Raw genomic sequence first — 22,203 nt, 5'->3', positions numbered from 1 at the left:
GAAAGTATGCATATAACTGGGGCCTTGCTAATCTGAGTTCTGTGCAGTGAAACAGAAATAACCTTTAAAGTAATACAAGTAGAGCAGCAGTCATTTGCTACCGAGAAGTCTTCTGTAAACTACTGGCACAAAGTCAGTCTAAACCATGGCTGAAGTTGAAGTTTTATTACAGTTCTTCTGCTATTTACTTCATGCTTAGTGCACCACATATGATGATAAAAGGTACCGACAACTCCTTAATAAATGAAATGTGATGGCCATAAGTTGACATCAAGTATCTGACTTTGGTTTTTCAGAGACCATTTGTCTGAAACAAGTTATTTATAATGTCAAACCCCTTCACTTTACAAATTGGTTAGCATTTTGTTTATTCTTATAAATATCTGTATTAAGAATTTCACTAATGATTTCATCACTTACTAGTTATTCTTTTTAATAAAGTTTCTTTCAATCTTATGAACACTAAGCAATGCCTTCAAGCACAAATCTTGTTTTGTTACAAGATAAACCACAGCTAGCTTATCTTTATCAATATTAGAATATACAAATGCATAAGTCATAGCTTGCAAGTCTGTATTTAAGACTAATGCACTGAAGAAACAGATAACCTTTTTGGTGCTTATGCATTTCTTCAGGCCTGAAATAAGAGGAGCAAACTTTAGAAGTAATTTTCAGCTTGTACAGATTCCTCCAATTTTAACTAGATATTGAACAACTGAAAAACAGCCAGTTGGTATCTTGGCAACATATGAGAAGTGAGAGAGATGAGAAAGAGCACAGGAAGCAAGATAATTATCTTTCTAAAAGCAAAGAGCAAGGCAGGTAAGTACGTAAGTTATGATTTGCAAAAACAAAACCAGCACATTTTCCCCTCAGGATGAGCATTGAAGACTCAGAGAGGAGGTAGGTATTTTGTGAGAATAATTCCTTATCTGGTAATAATGCAGGTTTGTCCTTCACTAATGGGTTCATTAATGCCCTTCATTAATGTCCTTCATTAATCATAAATGTAACACACAGTTTCCATGACAGTTCTTGGTAAACTGGATGAAACATATCACTCCCTTTTAGCTCTACTCCTTTTTACTACCTTATCAACAAATGTCATCTGGGTTGTGACTTTACATCAGACCATCACAGTTACCACAAATCATGAAACATTTGTGCAAACATAGTCACATTCTTTGGACTTAAAATAGCTACATCAAAGAACTTTGAAAAGAATTTTGAAAGAATTTTTATTACTACTAAAGCAGTATCTGAAGGGGGCCTATAGGGATGCTGGAGAGGGACTTCATTAGAGACTGTAGTGACAGGACAAGGGGTAATGGGTTAAAACTTAAACAGGGCAAGTTTAGGTTGGATACAAGAAGGAAGTTCTTTCCTGTTAGGGTGGTGAGGCACTGGAATAGGTTGCCCAGGGAGGTTGTGAATGCTCCATCCCTGGCAGTGTTCAAGACTAGGTTGGATGAGGCCTTGGGTGACCCTGCCCACGTCAGGGGGGTTGGAACTAGATGATCTTAAGGTCCTTTCCAACCCCAATGATTCTATGATTCTATGATTATTCCTGATGAGATTTTAATGCCACTATATTTCTAGTCACATTTTATCAGTTGACATTTGGAACATTTTTATGCCTTTGATTTTTTTTCCAGCAATGGAAAAGAGCATACAGGATTTTAATGGCACGTTTTTATCTGTGTAGATAATATGCATAATTGGTAGCCCTTCTTTCTCACAGCTGGATAATTTTAGCAGCAGCAGACAGCCTGACCTTTGTTGTGCGGGCCAGATGCAATGTGCAGACAAATATAGGTTTTTAAATAATATCTTGGCTTCCCTTACACTGAAATCCTGTGACTCTGACAGGTAATCAGGAACAAAACAATGTGATCCAAGTACAGAATTAGCTGGCTGTTGGTAAGTCTTCTTTGCTACAGGTCACACACATAAGTAAGTGCACACCATTTAGTTACAGGGAAGAATAAAGAAGTTCTTTTAAGCAGTAAGATTTCTCTGCTACCAAATAACTGTCCAACTAAGTTTTGGAAGACTGGAAAGAGTCCAAATCTTCTTAATCCAGCAATAAAAGATTCACCAATAGTTTTATGTGAGGATTACATACTATAGGATTTAGAAGCTCAGATTTTAATTAGGACAGATTAATGGACTAATCTGAGGAGAAAAGAAATGAAACACCATCCCCTGAGAAACAAAATGTGTTACCTTTTGTAGGTGTTTTGTCATATTCTCAGTAGGTTAAACAATGAGCACCAAGGGGCTGTTGTCTAGGCTTAAGCCTTGGAGCCTGCTGGATTTATGAAACCTGTTAAGTTAATGTTTTTCAGGCACAATATTCCTTCAGCAAGCTTCAGACCTACAGTAATAGGTTCCAAAAGCAATCTCATGACTGTGAGAAGCTGTTAGAATTTGCAAACTGAGGGGTTCACCAGACTTCTCAGTAGCATATATTTCACTATGAAAAAGAATTTAAAAAAGCCTTCTACTCCCAGGTTACAAAACATGCACAGTTGGGTCATTTATTATTTATTTTAAAAGTTTTGGGTGGTATTTTTCCTGCACAGTGTCACTTTTTATACATAATAACAAGACAGTATCCATCTTAGTTTCAATCTGTAGCATTACATCTCAAAAGTATATCTGTAACATTTAAAAAGTTACATTTAAAAAATTGGCACATTCTTCCAGTAAGATTTATTAAAGGTTTAGTAACAACATCTATACAATGTCTAGAAAAATATGGTGTTAATTTTAGAAGAAGCAGTAAGAAATTTTACTATGTAGTACAGTGTTAGATGTAAAGATGGTATTGTACTATAAATAATCATTTAATCTCAAAGAATATAGTGTCAATTCTAACAGAAATGTTCAAAAAGACCTCATCCCTCTTCCAAGCTTTTGCCAAGAGTGTAATCCTCAGGATATTTTATACTACAGATTTCATTGTAACAAAATAGTTACTGCAAAGTTCGTGATTGCCAAGATATAAAGCTAAAATATGTATTTCCAGCATAGCAGGAGGTAACCACAAAGGCAAAGAACTGTAGAGAGAAGGGAAAAAAAAATACGTATTAGGAAAAAATATATATTTGAGAGCACTGTCATTTCTATTAAAGAACAAGAAAAAAAAAAGAAAAAAAAGAAATAGATATGGATTTGGAAAAAGGAGAAAACAGGCTCAGTAAATGGCACTTTTCCACCTTCTTGTACTTGTGTGGCCATCACAGCCACACTATGTAATCAAGATTATATTATACACAGAAATATGGGCCTAGAAGCAGTCAGAATATGGTATATTTCAACTCATATCTCCACATTATACTGCCTCAATATGGATCTTATAGATCGGACTCCCACCAATCCTAAATTTGCTGCTTTTAACATCACTTGCTGGTAAAGACTGATGGTTAGTCCATGGGACAGTATTAACTCAAGCTAATACTCCTGCACTGCTGCTATGTTCCAGGAATTGCCTACAGCCCACCTGTACCTCAGTATGGCACACTGCGTCAAAACAGGTTGGTTTCCTCAGCAAAATGTGGATTCAAATGCAGGCCCAGACATGTTCTCAAACAGCAGTACCAATTAGGTTACCAATTCCAGAGGTCCTCTACTGGTGACTGAAGTATTCCTCAGAGCAAGCACTGGTGACAGCAATCACTTGAGATATTACTACTTTGTCAGAAATTGGTTACAGAATAAGCCTTCTGTAGAAGGCTAGATTTATTTTATGTTTAAAGATTAAAACTACACAGTATTGGTGGCAGCATATGTGCAAAATATGCTGTGAACTATTTCAGTGGTACTGATAAAGCCCAGTTCAGTGCCAGTGGTTAAGTTCCTGTTAATCACTACATGTTGTTCAAAATAGACCATGTTCAAAATGGTCTTATGATAAGCCCAGAATATTTTGTGCTGGTAACTGAACCAAATAAAGCTGACACTGCAAATAGAATTAATGCTACTGTTCTTAGAGGTGAGAAATAATAGGATGAGAGAGAAAAGCATAAGTTACAAGAAGGGACATTTCAAGAAGGTATTAGGCAGGGAGGAAATCACAGTGAGAGTAATCAGACATGGCAACAGAGGCTCAGAGGCACTGTGAAAGAGCCATCCTTGGAAATACTCAAAACTCAAGTGGACAAGGCTACGACAGCCTGATATGAGTTAGCCCTGCTTTAAAGGAGGGAGAATTGGACCAGACAACCTCCAGAGCTTTCTTCCAGCCTAAAAATATTTTATGATTCTACCAGTGTTTCTTGCTAATATACCATCATTGGTCTGGGTGGGCACTTCAGCTCTGAGAGCAGGGCACCACTAAGCATGCATACAGGCAGCAAATCTAAGACCTCAAGCAGCAGGCTCTTGGTGAGTCTTGTTTAATGTAAATTTAATCTGTGGCACCAAAACCTGTAGATGATGATGTGAAATCTTATTGCAATAGAAATTTGTAGCAGTCACCTTCTCCAATATTTTTTTTTTTTTTTAATGAAATAAAAGCTCCATCTAAAATCTTTAACAGAATGACTGTTGGGGATAGAGGATTTGCTAAATTCTCACACATGTCTAACCATGAAACTCTTAATGTGTTTAGAAATCAGGAATCTGCATTTAATAGTTTATTTAGACATTGCATCAGATAAGCACTACTAGGAGGTATTAGAAGAGATTCCAAGCATCCCATGAGACACTGAGCATCCATGCATTTTGCATAAAACCTAAATCAGCATGGAAGCTTATCTAGCAGCAAACAAGTTCCTGTCAACAGCAGTGGCTGAGTAACAGACCAATAGTTACAAACTGTCAATGGGAGAAGACCCTGAACACCTCTAAGATGACAGGGATGTAGTTACTACATGCCCAAGAAAATAACACAGCAGGTGTTCTTCAAGTCTCTGTGCTCATGGCCACATACAATAAGCTTCAGAGAGAAGACAGGATTTGTGAATAGTCCAGAGAGGACAACTGCAGAAGCATGGACAGCCAGCAAAGTAGCTGTAATTCAGAATTACTGTTTACAATTGAATTTGACACTGTTGCCACAACGTGCAAAAAGTTCTTTTACAACTCCCTTAACTTGGCTAGAGAATGTGCTCCCCTACTCAGCAAGTGACAAGGGTGGGTTTTTTTTTCTTCACTCCCTTTGACTGACTGCTTTGGATTTCCAAATCTAAGTAGTAAGACTAATTAATGATTTACATCCACACTGGGAAGTTACATGATTTTTCAGGCACTGCTCACCCAACTCAGAAGAAAGACTATCAAAGGATGAGGCGGTAACAGGAAGATCACTGTAGAAACAGCAATACCAGTTCGGGACCTTCCCAAAGGCACTGTATATATGGCTTAGCCCACAAAAGCTGAATCGATCTTACCCACATGCATGCAGAGTTAGCTGAGTCAGTTTAAACTGCTTTTGAAGTTGTCCAAGTGCACTTAAGTGACTTGGTGCTTATATAGTCTGTTTCAGTTACTCTGACGTGCAGGCTGTAACCTCTGTCAGAGAACTAGTAACAAAAGGGGGCAAGGGAGGGGAAAAGCAGTATGATCATAAAAACATTACAGCCTTTTCTGATCTATCATGTCTTGGTGGAATTTCCAGTCACAGCCAAAAACCATGAACTAAATTACAGCTACCTATAGGTTTTGTGTGTGAGCTCCTGTATCAGTCTGCAGATTTTCCAAATCCAGGACACGCACATTTCAACCCACACTTCCAGTGAGCACCTTTTGATACAACTTTACTGGATATAGAATTGATTTAAACAAAAAATGAACTCACTGAAGAAGCTGCCCAGCTGTTGTAATTGTGACTCTCCAGTTCCTTGGTAACTGAAGATGCATCTACAATGGCAGCAATGAGATACAAAATGAAGGCACTTCCGTTAAAACACAGACCCTGTTGAAAAATCAAATGACATAATTAATAGACACATGCATTTGATACCATTTCCTATACCAACATTATACAATTCTCCCCTAAAATATAATGCATACATGTAGTATACACAAGAAATGTGATTCATAACTATTTTTACCTTCCTCCAAGTTCCTATCTGTAAGATTAAAAACTAACTGCTTATCTTGAGGATCCATAAACATTAAGGCACCTTTCAGACAAACAGTTCTCTCCATCACATTAAATCCAGAAAAGTTTTAAAGCTGGTGTGTTTTTTTGTTTTCCAAAAGTGAAAATAAGGACACAGTTTGGTTATCACAATCTAAGTGTTGGGCAGTAAGAATATGACCTTTCATGAGAAACAAAAGTGAATTTGTTTACATTTTTAATCTATGCAAAGATACACTGTAGGAATCAGTAACTTGTGGCATGTGAAGAATATTTGTAAAGCTTCCAAATCTTTTTTCCACTCTGAAGGAGATAGAGAGGGTGTAATTGTTTTCCAGTCATATTCTCACACAGTTCAGTACCTTTCCCTTCTGCCTGATTTAGAGGGGAGAAAGAAACAGGTAAATCCAAGGAGAACAGTCTGAATAGACTATATGGGTCAGCAAAACCCATCCAGGGCAGATGATGCATCTTCTCTTCCAAGGAGCAGTTAATGTTGCAGGGTACCTATGTTGATTACTAAGAAAGAAGCAAAGCCGATAATGTTGATCTCAGGTAACAGTACAGCCAACAAACAAAACCAGTTTGTTCTGGTTTTGCATGTCAGAGAGAACAGGAAAGGAAGAGAGAATTGAAGCCTAAGAAGATGAAAGACAGATAAGAAGGCATGAGGGTTTTTTTAAAGTATGTTATTTTAATACTTTGTCCTTTACTCACTACTTGGCCATGGCTAAAGGAAGTTCATTCTTACAAAAAAAAGAAATCCCCTAAAACTCCACCCTGCTGCTTACCTAATACATATGAATTTGGCCATACTTTTAGCTCACTGGAACCATGTTTAAATGGAATACTTGTGACATACTTTGCACCTAGTTACAACTGCAAGAATTGGTAACTCAATTATACCAGGTCCTAGTGACGTATGTGATCTGCTCCCTTCAGCTTTTGGCCCCATGTATGCACTCCACAGTGTCACACATATATCATTAACCCTTAACTGTTTCCTTGGCTGTCTCTAAATGCTACCATACTAATTCAGCTCCACTTATTAACTTCCATGGTGTGACGCAGTGGGTACTAGGAATATATGCCAGTTATTCCCTATTGACTTCACTAGTCACCAATTCTTGTTAGAATCTTAAAAAAAGAAATTCAGAAGGGGGCAGTTCCCACAGTGACCCAAAGCACTGATCAACAGCTTGAAGTGTCTGGTATGGAAGCACCTCACATCCACCTCCAGGACATTTGATTCTGGCAGAGTTTACTTCAGACTTGGTGGAGTGTGGCTCACTGCTGCAATCTCCTGTGACACACAGGGCTCAAACCTTCCTGAAGGGAAGCTATTCCCCAAACATGCTTCCTCAACTGCAGGCCCCTCCAGGGAGCAGCATGCTGTGCTGTCATCTTTCCACACATCAGTCTTCAGGTCACCACTGGCTATGTGAGATTCCCCATGCAAAAAGCCTTCTTACAGTTTTCAGAGCAGGCTGAAGGACATGCCTGTTACCCTGTGGCTCCTAAGTCCTGGCAACTTAAGGGCATTTGGAAAAGAGCCACTTATCCACTCTTCTGCAGGGAAGCACTTAGATGGAGTCCAAGGCTTGGCACTTGAGATTTGATTTACACATTTATAAGTGAGGGGGTTTATCTCACCTTTATCAGTTGATCTAAAAAAAGGTACTATCTCTATCCACAGATCTGGCCTCTTATTTTATCTGGGCACTGCAGTAATAAAATAAACTGTCAATTTTAGGATAAGGTATCAGCAATTGGCAGGTTCAGGTGAATTTCTGTAAAGCACTGATTTTCAAACTCCTAATTTGGTTGCCTAGAGTATTTGTTGTGGTGGTTTTTTAGATTTCCCATTCCAAAAAGACTCAAATACCCTGGAAAGCTACAAATTCACAGAATCATAGAATATTTAGGGCTGGAAAGGATCTTAAGATCATCTAGTTCCAACCCCCCTGCTGTGGGCAGGGACACCTCACACTAAACTATGTCATCCAAGACTCTGTCCAGCCTGGCCCTGAACACGGCCAGGGACGGAGCATTCATAACTTCCTCGGGCAACCTATTCCAGTGCCTCATCACCCTCACAGTAAAGGACTTCCTCCTTATATGAAATCTAAACATCCCCTGTTTAAGTTCTAACCCGTTACCCCTTGTCCTATCACTACAGTCCCTAATGAAGAGTCCCTCCCCAGCATCCTTATAGGCCCCCTTCAGATACGGGAAGGCTGCTATGGGGTCTCCATGCAGCCTTCTCTTCTCCAGGCTGAACAGCCTCAACTTCCTCAGCCTATCTTTGTATGGGAGGTGCTCCAGTCCCCTGATCATCCTCGTGGCCCTCCTCTGGACTTGTTCCAACAGTTCCATGTCCTTTTTATGTTGAGGACACCAGAACTGTACACAACACTCCAAGTGAAGTGTCACAAGAGCAGAGAGTCAGGATCACCTCCTGATCACTGGTCACGCTCCTTTTGATGCAGCCCAGGATACAGTTCTGGGCTGCGAGCTCACACTGACAGCTTATGTTAAAGTTTCTCATCGACCAACACCCTCAAATACTTCTCCACAGGGCTGCTCTGAATCTCTTCTCTGCCCAGCCTGTAGCTGTGCCTGACCCAGGTGTAGGCCCTTGCACTTGACATGGTTAAACTTCATGAGGCTGCCATCAGCCCACCTCACAAGCGTGTCAAAGTCCCTCTGGATGGCATTTCTTCCCTTCAGTGTATCAACCGAACCACACAGCTTGGTGTCATTGGCAAACTTGCTGAGGGCGCACTCAATCCCACTGTCCATGTCACCAACAAAGATGTTGAACAAGACCGGTGCCAACACCGATCTCTGAGGGACACCACTCGTTACTGGTCTCCAGCTGGACATTGGGCCATTGACCACAACTTTTTGCATGCAGCCATCCAGCCAGTTCTTTATGCATCGAGTGGTCCACCTATCAAGTTGATGCCTCTCCAATTTAGAGACAAGGATGTCATGTGGGACAGTGTCGAACATTTTTGACAAGTCCAGGTAGATGACGTCAACTGCTCTGCCCCTGTAAATTACTGCAATATCTTGTCATATAGAAGAGAAAAAAAGCACATAATTTTTGAGAAGTGCTGCTCTGGGAAATAACACTGTTGGGGAAGATGGAATGCAGTGCAAGCTGATTGGGCCTTTACTGCCAATATATTACTCAAACCAAATGGTTCATGCTAAATTACCATCTGCTTCTTAAGTTCAAGTTGACGATATTTTAAAAGGTTGCATTGATTCTTTTAGCAAAGAACATGCACTATTAAGGAGAGTCAGTTTTGAAGCACATCCTTTGGGTTAATTTGCAGTAAAAGTAACTGCATCTTAAGCAATCTGGTAATGTGCTTGAGCTGCAAAAAGTGAATTTATGAGAGAGAAGTCCAGATGTAATTTCAGATACTACATACAATAGGCATCATTTGAACTAACTGTTGCCTAAGGAGGCAGAGCAATAAGTAGCAGAGCCTGAAATTCAGGATACTTCAGAGAATGGGATAAGATGGACATAATCTCACTCGCTCAGATAGGTGTATATCATGCTGTCTTGACTGAAGACATTAACAGCATCTCTCTGAAAAGAGACCCAGCCTCTCTCTTGGCCAGCCAGGAATGGCAGAGGTCAAATTCAAAGGCTGTTCCCAACAGCCTTTAAATTTTACCTTAGGGGAAAACAAGCTGGAATGCAAGCATCCTTTATTTATTTTGCATTTATTCTCTCTTCATATTACCCTTTTCTATAAAAGGAGATTACCTTTTAGATCTATACTTACGTGAGCTTATCTACAGTATGTCTGGAACTCAGAGCAAGAAATACACTCAATATGAGGTAGAAACAAATCAAATACTCCAGCTTGTCCACTACACAGATCAGGGGCAACTTACTGATGTGCACATGCTGTCTGAAACAGTTAGTGTTAAACTGACGAAATAGGGGCAATGACTAAAACTATATCCAAGTGGATACAAAGATGCTTTCCTTCTGAATGTACTTTACTTACATTTAATGCAATGGGGAAAAACCAACCAACCCACACCTTCAAATGTACCCAGACACATAATTGCTGTAATCGAAATAATCCAACATTTCTATAGCAGTGTTATAGCCTTAATGGCAATTGCTGGTCATGAAACTTGAAAACAGAGAAGCTATCTAAACATAAACTTAGTTGTTCTTATTAGTAATTGCTATAGCTGGCTATTTATTACAGCAGCAAATGGGAAGACTAAAAGAAAAGAGTATTCCATTTTGGTCATGTACAAAATGCAGTCGATAACAAGCTGTTTGCAATACAACAATCAAATATCACCAAAAATAACAGAATTCTAGTCAATAATCTTTAGCTAGTATGAAAAAAAAAAGCAAAGAAAACAGATAACATCATCTCACTGTATCACACAAATGCACAGCTAAAATTTATAGTAATTTTTGGATGAGTCCCAAACAGCCAGCTGACTGAGATGACAATGACTTTTAGGATCTATTACCCTGAACACCAGCCTGTTATGAAAATCATGTAAAAATATACCATTGAGAAGCGCAGCTAGCCAGGTTTGATCCATCCAGAAAAACTGGATCTGAATTTTAAGTGCATGAGAAATTTTTCTGTAATTACATTAGCTGTTTATCTGACTTGCATTAAGTCTTGAGCTCAAAGCAAATGATTATGTAACACATATTTAACGTTTATATATATAACACTAATTTTCAGCACCATTTTCACAATAGACCATATATGGATTCTCAGACTGTTGTCACCTCTGAACCACCTTTGCTTTTACTGTTTTAAAAGCCAGGGTCCCACTTCCAATTCATGGTGTTGATTCAAATAGGGATTTCTGCTGTTTAAAACATATGGCTAGGTCTGTTAGCTCAGAGGCAGGAACAGACTTATTTTTCACGGGATGTAATCACTACAGGGATGAAAAAAAGCCACTGTGCATAAGTATCAGTCACGCATACATCATTAAAAATCAAGTAACTGCACCAACCACTGAAAAAAAACGTGAAACATCATAGGAAAAGCGTTCTAAAAGTGTCTGGGTAGTACGAAGGTTAAACATTGCACGTATGCAGCCGCACAGTAATTAGGGAAAATTCTGTAAAAAGCACAAGTACAGTTGGATAACTACACCCATAGAATGCATTAATATTTTAGTCTCTTCATAATGAAGCAAACCTGAATCAACAAAGAAGGGGTGTATTTACCACCGTGGTCCATGGCACCTGGGGAATCCTGGTGTAGGTCATTGTCATGTAGATGATCAGAAAGAAGACTGTGAGAACCCAGTAAAACACAGCTACAAACATCACCCAGCCGAAGGCTGGATATAGAAAGTATTCTGTTCCAGCAATCAAGGTCCACACCAGAAGCCCCAGTACCTGCAAAAGTTATGAAGAAGAAAGGAAACTGTTACAGTCTTGGACCTTGTACATTTGTTCTAGGTCAAGGAACAACACTACTGCCATTCACATAACTACTTGATGACCTGAGCTGGGATGCTACACTAGGAGAATACTAATCTAACAAAAAAGAAAATCATATAAAACTGAATTTGCTGTGGCAGGGTGTCACAAAGTGAAAGGCAGAATGAGGTGTCCCAGTGCTACAGAATCATAGAATAGTTAGGGTTGGAAAGGACCTTAAGATCATCTAGTTCCAACCCCTCTGCCATGGGCAGGGACACCTTATGCTAAATCATATCACCCAAGGCCTTGTCCAACCTGGTCTTGAACACTGCCAGGGATGGAGCATTCGCAACCTCCCTGGGCAACCCATTCCAGTGCCTCACCACCCTAACAGGAAAGAATTTCCTTCTTATATCCAATCTAAACTTCCCCTGTTTAAGTTTTAACCCGTTACCCCTTGTCCTATCACTACAGTTTCTAATGAAGAGTCCCTCTCCAGCATCCCTATAGGCCCCCTTCAGATACGGGAAGGCTGCTATGAGGTCTCCACGCAGCCTTCTCTTCTCCAGGCTGAACAGCCCCAACTTTCTCAGCCTATCTTCATATGGGAGGTGCTCCAGTCCCCTGATCATCCTCGTGGCCCTTCTCTGGACTTATTCCAACAGTTCCATGTCCTTTTTATGTTGAGGACACCAGAACTGCACACAATACTCCAGGTGAGGTCTCACAAGAGCAGAGTAGAGGAACAGGATCACCTCCTTTGACCTGCTGGTCACACTCCTTTTGATGCAGCCCAGGATACGGTTGGCTTTCTGGGCTGCAAGTGCACACTGAAGCCGGCTCATGTTAAAGTTTCTCATCAATCAACACCCCCAAGTCCTTCTCTGCAGGGCTGCTCTGAATCTCTTCTCTGCCCAACCTGTAGCTGTGCCTGGGATTGCCCCAACCCAGGTGTAGGACCTTGCACTTGGCATGGTTAAACTTCATGAGGTTGGCATCAGCCCACCTCACAAGCGTGTCAAAGTCCCTCTGGATGGCATTCCTTCCCTCCAGGTTATCAACCGAACCACACAGCTTGGTGTCATCCGCAAACTTGCTGAGGGTGCACTCAATCCCACTGTCCATGTCAGCGACAAAGATGTTGAACAACACCAGTCCCAACACCGATCCCTGAGGGACACCACTTGTTACTGGTCTCCAGCTGGACATTGAGCCATTGACCACAACTGTTTGCATGCGGCCATCCAGCCAGTTCTTTATCCACCAAGTGGTCCATCCATCAAATTCTTGTCTCTCCAATTTAGAGACAAGGATGTCATGGGGGACAGTGTCGAACATTTTTGACAAGTCCAGGTAGATGACATCAACTGCTCTACCCCTGTCCATCAGTTCCGTAGCCCCATCATAGAAGGCCACCAAATTGGTCAGGCAGGATTTCCCCTTAGTGAAGCCATGCTGGCTGTCACCAAGCACCTTGTTGATTTTCATGTGCCTTAGCATGCCTTCCAGGAGAATCTGCTCCAAGATTTTGCCAGGCACAGAGGTGAGACTGACTGGTCTGTAATTCCCCAGGTCATCCATTTTCCCCTTCTTGAAAATGGGGGTTATATTTCCCTTTTTCCAGTCATCAGGAACTTCACCTGACTGCCACAATTTCTCAAATATGATGGCCAGCGGCTTCACAACTTCATTCACCAGCTCCTTCAGGACCTGCAGATGGATTTCATCAGGACCCATGGACTTGTGCACATTCAGATTTTTAAGATGCTCTCGAACCAGATCCTCTCCTACAGTGGGCCCGAGGTCTTCATTCTCACAGTCCCTGCGTCTGCCTTCCAAGACTTGGGTGGTTTGGTCAGAGCCTTGCCAGTGAAGACCGAGGCAAAGAAGTCATTCAGAACCTCAGCCTTCTCCAAATCCTGTGTAGCCAGTTCTGAGAGCTTCCTGAGGGGGCCTACATTCTCCCTAGTCTGTTTTTTATTTGCTATGTACTTGTAGAATCCCTTCCTGTTATCTTTAATACCTCTAGCTAAGTTTAATTCTAACTGGGAATTGATTTAGCTCACCTTTAACTGCGATGGAGCCATATTTGCAACAGTTTTACAGCTAGTTCTAAAAAAGATGGCTTATTATAGCTTACTAGCTTACGTGCATAAAGGTAAATACTATTTTGCAGTCAGTGAAGTCACTTTAGAAACAGAAGCCTATGAAGGACTACTGGGATCTTCAGGTCCCATCTGCCACAGTCACAGGTAACTGGAGTAGCTGGGGTCTCATTCAAAATGGTTCATGCCTGCTCTGTGGACTGACAAGGTCCACAGACACAAAACAACTCCTAGGACCTACTATAGTCCTAGGAGACTAGGACTAGTTACTACTATTATAGTAGTAAATATTACACTAGGATCTCGTATCAATAAATATCAACAGCTACCACTACTGTAACATCCTGCTGGACCACAGCAGGTCGGGTTGGTAATGTCATTATATTTCACTGTTCTTAAAACACCTCTCAAGTGAACTGATCCTAAGTAGTAGACAAGAACTCACACTTGAGCTAAGCAAAGCGCTCTGGGGAAAAAAGCTCCCTTTCTGATCCTGAATCTGGCAATCTGTTCACATCTAAGGCAAAGAAACACATGAAGGAGATATTTTGAACATGATCTCTCCTGTTTTTTCTAGTGTTAGGTGATTTTCAATGTATTAAGATGCATGAGGAGCAAATAAAACAGAGGTCATACAACAGGAAGAAAAGCTCTGCATTTTGCAAGTTGTCCAGCAGTTAGAAAAATCATAATTATACAAAGAAAGAGATATTTTTATACCTTAAAACCAATAACAGTTCATCCTTCAGATTTCCATCCAAACTTAACTCAGCCCTCAATTTGTTGTCTTGTGTTTACAGTATACTCCTGTACATTATTTATACATTTACTCACACCTGCACTATGCATACATAAAAGCACCGCACAATTGTCTGTTCCACTCTTTCTTTGGTCTTGTAATAGAGAAGGCACATAATGGTCTTTTTAAGAGCATTCTTTTCCATCATTTTCACCAATTCAGCAATTTCTTTATAAAGGAAGCCCTAGAAATTGTTCTGACTGGGATAAAATCCTACGTTCCGCAGCATACCAGCGGAGGGCAGCATTGCCTCACAAGAACATTTCAGTGTTACAGAATCACAGAATTGGGTAGTTTAAAATACACACTACTATTTCACCATCATCATGGCTTGACTTCGTGATCGAAGATTTGGTAAGGGCTTTACCCACGCTTACTACAAGCGCGCTGATGACTAAAAAGGCCAATGCGGGATAGGCAAATCCAGTTGCAAAAACCACAGCGGAAGAGGTCTCCTTGGGTGGTATAGGGGGGGCGCGATTCTTTCTACGTTGTCTTTTCTCCTCAAGACTAATTCTGCATGTGTTCTCAAAGGAGACAACAGCATTATGTATGGTGTGTCTCCAAGTCTCCCGATTGGAGGCCACGGTGGACCACTGATGGTAGTCAATATGGCCAAGGCTAAGGTATTGCTTCAGAGAGTCCTTATATCTCTTCTTGGGGCACTTCTCTTGTGGCTACCGGTGGCAAGTTCACCGTAAACCACAATCTTAGGGAGGCGGTGATCCTCCATCCTAGAGACGTGCCCTGCCCAGTGCAGCTGCGATTTCAGCAATATGGCCTCGATACTGGTGACCCCTGCCTGTTCAAGGACAGTAACACTTGACACATAGTCAGTCCAATGGATGTTCAGAATTGTACGGAGGCAGCGCTGATGAAAGCGTTCAAGGAGTCGCAGGTGATGGCAGTGGATAACCCATGATTCAGACCCATATAAAAGAGCAGACAGTACAATGGCTCTATAGACACTAATCATTGCACTTTTCTTCAGGTGTTTATTGCACCAGACTCTTTATGGAGTTTTCTGAAGGCTCTATATGCCTTTGCTATTCTGTTATCTATCCCTTTGTTGATCGTGGCATCTGAGGAAATAATGCTTCCCAGATAGCTGAACTGCTGAACTGACTTAAGCTCTGACTTGCCAGTGGTAATGTGGGGATGATGATAATCTTCTTGTGGTGCAGGTTGGTAGGGAACTACTCTTCTTCAAGCTGACTTCCAGCCCAAAAAGCTCAGCTGCCTTTGCAAAGCAAGCTGTTAAACGCTGTAGAGCTGCTTCTGTGTTGGCAACAAGGACGGCAGTGTCAGCAAAAAGCATTCACAGACAAGGTGATTCAGCGTCTTAGTGTGGGCCTTCAGTAGCCTTAGACTGAACAGGCTCCCATAGGTATGATATCGAATATAAATGCTGTTTTGTTTGTCTAGGTGTACCACAGCCCTTTGGAGCATCATGCTGAAGAAGATTGTGAATAAAGCTGGTGCAAGAACGCAACCTTGTTTCACACCATTGGTTATTGGGAAGGGCTCAGAGAGTGCATCGCCATATCTGACTTGGCTGCACTGATCCTCATGTAACAGAATAATCATTTTGGGGAACAACCTAATCATTCCAATATCAGCCACAGGCCTTTTCTGCTCACAGTGTCAAAAGCTTTGGTGAGGTCAACAAAAGTTACATAGAGCCCCGTATTCTGTTCTCTACACTTCTCTTGCAGTTGTCTGAGAACAAATACCATGTCTGTGGTACTTCTATCAGCTCTGAAACCACCCTGACTTTCAGGTAGAAGTTCTTCTGCGATAGCGGGTACTAGTCTGTTCAATAGTATTCTTGCAAGGGTTTTTCCAGCAATGGAGAGCAGAGTTACATACCTCGGTAGCTTGAGCAGTTTTGACTTTACACCTTTTTTCTTATACAGAGTGATGATGATTGTGTCACGAAAATCTGATGGTAGTTTACCTTGCTCCCAACAGTGCACAACTAGCTCATGTTATTTAGCATGAAGTGCTTGGCCTCCATGCTTCCAGATGACGGTGGGATTCCGTCAACCCTAGCTGCCTTGCCAGTTTTCACCTGCCGTATTGACTTAAGTAAGAGTCTCTCCCATGATAGGGGCTATATCCAATTTGTTTTTCACTGGATGTTGTAAAATGTGCTGGATTCCTATGCCTTAGACTACAAGGTTAGCACTAAAGACTGTTTGAAAATGTTCAATCGTATGTACTATTTAATGCAAAGTTATCAGTTCAGCAATGCTTCCTATAGTTAATTTTAATTCTGGTTCCAACAACCTTTACTAATAGCAGCAATTCAGTTAATAATGCCCCAAACTGCATGAACTCCCCATGATTAGATTAAAACCCAACTCAATTTTAGTCTAACAACTGAGGATGAAACAACCTTGATAGATTAATAAAATCAGCTAACAAAATACCATTTTCTTAGGATACAAAGTTGCTTTCCATTGTGCCCATCCACTTTAATCCAAGTTTAAATTCATCATCCAGAAATTATACCAATGAATAATTGTCTCACACTTGCTAAGTAGTAATTAAAGACAGATTTATCCTAGATCTGAATACCGAGTAAAATACCATGCACAGAAACTTTGAAGATAACACAAAGAAAACAAAGAAATTAACCACCATTAAGCACCATAACCTACTGACAACAGGGTTGGGTTTTAGAAAGCTTTTGAAAATAGAAGTAGACTTTCTCATAAAAAAAGCAAAAGACTATGAAAAATGCTCAATACTAAATTCAACACCAATAAGATTGATAAGAACACCTCAGAGATTATATAATGGATTATTTCTGGAAAGAGTAAAAACTTCCCAAGCAGCAAATGATTAAATCTTAAAAAGGGAAAAATCTGAGGTTACATGAGACCACTAATCTTATATTATCACACAGTGAAGCTAGCAAGACAGTAACTAGATGACTGGTACTCTCACTGGTCACTGTTTTTTTTCCAGTTATATTCTAAACTGGTGCTATCACCTCTCTTTCAAGATCATTTTAATATTGAAGTGGCTGTACACCTCACACTTATTCCAAAGAATTACTTCGTTTTTACAAAGTTTTTACATGCTTTTAGCTAGCCTGTATCAATGGCAGAACAACTTATCTAAACAACTGTGATGCACCATGGATGTTACAGATTTATATTCCTAACCAGTTCCTAGGTTCATATGCATCATAACTTTGATGGCTTGCATATTAGAGTACATATGACATTTTCAGTTACATCCAGATACTCTTACTGCATATTACTGGAGCTGACAGGCTAAAATAATATTTCAGATTTCTTGATTAGACCTGAAAAGGCCAGATCAGCTCATGGTCAACGATTCACTGTGTGTAGTTAAATGATATGGCAAATGGTTTTATTGCATATATAAACATATACAATAAATTGATTTAAAGCTCATGCATTTACAAAATACCTAAGGAGACAAAGGAACACAGACACCTAGGCAAGTCTCTCACGATAAGCTTGTAGTCTTAGCATATTAAATACTGAGATAGCTTCTGCACTGTTAAAAGCCTGTCTCGTAATATTCTCATTGTCCCTTACACATTTGCTGTTCAACAAACTGGATGACACTTGTCCATCTCCTGGAGCCAAGAATGCTGCTTTTCCTGCTGATTTGATAACAAACCTCCCCACTGGGAATAACTGGACTATATTTAAATGCTATTTCCATGAGCATCTAGTGTACAGAGTCTGGCAACTGAGTGACAGGTATACGATACTGTAAAGCAAAGACCAGCAACTGCAATACCTGGGGAGTGCCCATAGTGATTCAGCGTGCACAGCATATACACAGCTACCTTTACTGCTTCAGATCAGCTGAAAGACAAGGGAGAAAGCCTCACGCAGTAAGTGGGAAAGGCCTGCATCTCTTTATAACCAGGTATGCTACAGTGTGTTAGTTAATAGCTAAGTATGTAATTTATGAGCATGTCAGACTACTGGGCTTATTTAGAATTACAGGATCATACTATGATCCTGTCAAAACGAGCCTAAGGGAGGAAAAGGAGTTAAAAAGACCAAAGAAAATAATACATGTGGTAATTGATGAGAGGGGACACTGGGTCCTGAGACTGTAAGGGTTCCAGCAACTGGGTCCAGTTTTTCAAGTCAGATGGGAGCCAGGGATTTCACTCAGTACATAGTAAAGGCCAGCAGTTTTCCCTTGTTTACTGCAGCCTCTGATTTCAACTCAGAGGTTTGTTTTGTGATCATCTGGCAGCTCCTGCTTCATCAGGTACCTCCACTACTAGAATGCATTAATATGTGAAATGTACTAATGCATGCTTCAGCAGTTGGCAGATACCAAAAAAATGGAAATAACTTTGTAGCAAAGTCCAATAATATTGAGTGTGAAGGTTTAAAATATGATGCTTAATTGCACATTCCAACCCTTAAATAAGCACCATAATTTTTCCATAGTGCTGAGAACTTCGGAAGTATCAGACTATTTAGTCATTTAAAAACCAATAAAGGCTTTGTTGCCTAGCAGATGTGACATATCTTGTCTTCTGTCACTGGTACAAATTAGCAGGTATGAAAGCAGGTGTGAGCTTGAATCTGTGCTTCCACTTTTTCTGTTTGAAGCAGCTTAAAAACTGCAGAACTGAATTTGTACTTGCAAACTGTATTTAAAAAGCCTAAGATGTAGTGACCTCTCTTCAGTGACACTGGTGTTACACATTCTGCAGCATTCATCTTGACTGGTTAACTCAGCAACACAATTCCTTTCAAAGGAAAAAAGAGTCTCATTGTAGCAGAACTGACAGGGAGGAAACCCCAAGGGTCATGTAGTTTCATGAAATAAATAAATGAATAAATAAAACAAACAACAATACCCCCCACCCCCCACCCCCCACCCCCACCCCCCTCCCCCACTATTTGGCATGTTTGCCTGAAGCTTTTCCTATTCTTTATCCTAGAGATGCTTCCTAGGACTGTTTTAGTTCTTTCTATGCATAAGTATTACAGGATTTATACAGAGTTGCTACTGGCACAGATGGAAATTATGGTAGAAGGAGACTAGAACAGTTGTGCATTTGCAGCAACAATTGTCTCCTGTATTCAAGACACTTAAACATGGACAGAATCCAGCAAGTAGAAAGCAAAACATCTTGCATCTCCTTCCCAAGAAAGGAGATTTACAACTAGAAGAAAGACCATTCTAAATTATTGCACAGCATTATTCCACATTAAATCACAAGTTAGGAGCTGCCTCAGCAGCAGCACATGCAGCCTGTGAATGTCTCAACCTCAATCTTCTTCCACTGGCTATTTTCTGCAGGCAAAAAGAAAACCAGGGAGTCTCCTGTGGGCAGGGAGTGCAGGAACATTTCTCATGCTTGCTCCCTAGTTTCTTATCTCACCTTCCATGGCCCTTTGGAAGACATGTTGGAGATGCTTTTCATCAGGCACTAAGGGGGTAAGCAAGGATTCCTAAGGGCAGCCAGACCAGCAGTTCAGCAATACAGGGGCTCCACTTATTTGATGTTGATTAGTCAACACCCCTTGGGTGTTTGTAAGCACTTGGTAAGACAAGCAAACATTCTCCAAACCTGTCATGACATGGATCACACCAAAACACAAGCTCTTATACTGTGAATCAAAAACAGAGAAAAAAAAAAAAAAGGAAAAGGGACATTCTTCCTCTATTGCTTCTGGAAGACATGTTCAGGACAACCAGTCGTAAGAACAGGCAGATTTAACTGTCTTATATTTGACATATACAGAATTATTTGCTTTTTTTTTTTTTCAGCTATGTCTAAATGGAGAATTTGCACTGCACTTAAATAATGTCTTTACATCGAGCTTTTGTTCTCTTAACACCCGACCTATGAAGTGACATACAATGATTCCACCTTTTGCCACTAGAGGGAGCACAATCACTGCTTTTTTTGTTAGAAAAAGCTTTACGAAGGGGGCACTTGCAGCTTCAGATGCCAGCAGAAACATCAAAGAGGCGATTTGCACACAGTGCCAAACCCCTGCAAATTAAAAGGGAATGCTCAAAAGCAGCTAGATATATACAGAAATCTTTCATAACGGTTATACTAAGTTAGAGGGCCCACACAAAGCAACTGTGATAGGTTCACTTCCAGACTGGGCACTACAGCAACACCAAATGTAGGTTTATCCACAAACTGCTCAAAATAAGGAACATGTATTTGTTCTAGAAAAAAAAATAATAAAAAATTTCCATATTATTTACAAAATTGTATTTTAATGCTCATGGAGGAAAAATAAGGTGCAAGTCTACAAGTACTGGATAAATCAATCAAATACCAATCCAGACTAAAACACTTAAATCTTGTTTGTTCAGCCATCAGACAAAAAATGCTAAACATGTTTTAAACCTTAGTTTTTAAAACTGGAAGGATTCAAACTTAAATAAAATTTCTATTAACAGTGAGTAAAGGATGCAAAGGTGAGGAAATCCAAAACCACCTTTCAGCTACATTTTTTAGATATACAAGATCCTTGCTTAAGTGCCTTTGAAATTTTGAGGACCACATTAATGTATGCTGTAATAATGTAATCATTACACTGCCTTAGCCTACTGCTTCTCTTTCCCAGTCTCTTTTTTAACACTTTCTTAACACGAAGCCTTACAACGAGTTAACATCAGGCAGTTACTACTGTTCCCTTCCTCATTACTGACAACACAGTACTCCGCTTTTCTTCCCTAAACATTTGGTATCAGCAGCAGTTGGAAGCATTTACTTTGTCAAGAGCTCCTAGGTGGAGGAAAGCTTTGTGATTCATCTGGGCTGTCTTCTGGTGAGTCAGTTTCACATAAGAGAACTTGTGATCTACACAGAAACACAGAATGGTTTGGGTTGGAAGGAACTTTTAAAGCTCATCTAATTCCAACCCCCTGCCATGGGCAGGGACACCTTCCACTAGACCAGGTTGCTCCAAGTCCCGTCCTACCTGGCCTTGAACACTGGCAGGGACAGGGCAGTCACAGTTACTCCGAGCAGTTTCAGTGTCTCACCACCCTCACAGTAAAGATTTCTTTCTGACATCTAATCTAAATCTCCCCTCTGTCAGTTTAAAGCCATTTCCCCCTGTCCTGTCACTAGAGGCCCCTGTAAAAAGTACCTCTCCAGATTTCTTGCAGGCTCTGTTTAGGTATTGGAAGCTGCTCCAAGGTCTCCCCTGAGCCTTCTTTTCTCCAGGCTGAACAAGCTCAGCTCTCTCAGCCTGTCTCCGTAGCAGAATTGCTCCAGCCTTCATAGCCCTCATCTTCATGGCCCTGCTCTGGACTTGAGGGTAAAACCAAATTCCTCTGATTTTTGTATGTTTTGGAAATTTGTACACCAGATAAAAGGAAAGGCTGGTGTTTTTGCTGAGACTTTTCAGGGCTTTGCCTTTCTAGCAAAATTAAATAATCCACAGTGCTCACAAAAACATGCCAGTGGTCATGATAAACATACCAATGCAGTATCATATCATTTATACAGTACAACTCTTAGTGTCAAGCTGAGTAGCAGCTACAGATCTCAAGTCTCTCCTACCTTTGAAAACACGCCTATCTGTAATAAAACTGTGCAAAATCCACTCCTCTACATTCATAGTATTTCTAAAAATTGGCTGAATACCTTTTGAATTATTTTCAAACAACCAATTCCAGTGTTGAAACTTCCCACAAGTCTTCAAAGTTGTCCTGGGTTTAGCAGTAGCAGTCAATTTTTCTCCTTCACAGCTCTGGTGCAGCGCTGTGTTTTTGAATTTCA

General features: G+C 40.5%; 1 protein-coding gene across 1 annotated transcript in view; it reads right to left on the bottom strand.

Moving 5' to 3' along the window:
• Nucleotides 1-2,696: 2,696 nt before the first annotated feature.
• CMTM8 (CKLF like MARVEL transmembrane domain containing 8) overlaps nucleotides 2,697-22,203 on the bottom strand; it is a 42,035-nt gene continuing 22,528 nt past the window's right edge. The window contains exons 2-4 of the mRNA XM_061465034.1: nucleotides 11,331-11,504; nucleotides 5,804-5,920; nucleotides 2,697-3,062 (exon numbers count right to left, since the gene is read on the bottom strand). Of these exons, the coding sequence (XP_061321018.1) occupies nucleotides 2,979-3,062; nucleotides 5,804-5,920; nucleotides 11,331-11,504 (375 nt within the window). The 3' untranslated portion in view covers nucleotides 2,697-2,978. The remainder of the gene's footprint in view (nucleotides 3,063-5,803; nucleotides 5,921-11,330; nucleotides 11,505-22,203) is intronic.

The sequence above is a fragment of the Pezoporus flaviventris genome, unplaced genomic scaffold, assembly GCF_033815535.1.
Source record: "Pezoporus flaviventris isolate CSIRO_AGI_PZ_B2104156 unplaced genomic scaffold, CSIRO_AGI_Pfla_v1 ptg000037l, whole genome shotgun sequence".
In the NCBI taxonomy this organism is placed as follows: Eukaryota; Metazoa; Chordata; class Aves; order Psittaciformes; family Psittacidae; genus Pezoporus; species Pezoporus flaviventris.
The sequence above is the reverse complement of the archived record's forward strand: the minus strand, read 5'-3'. Positions and strand labels throughout refer to the sequence as shown.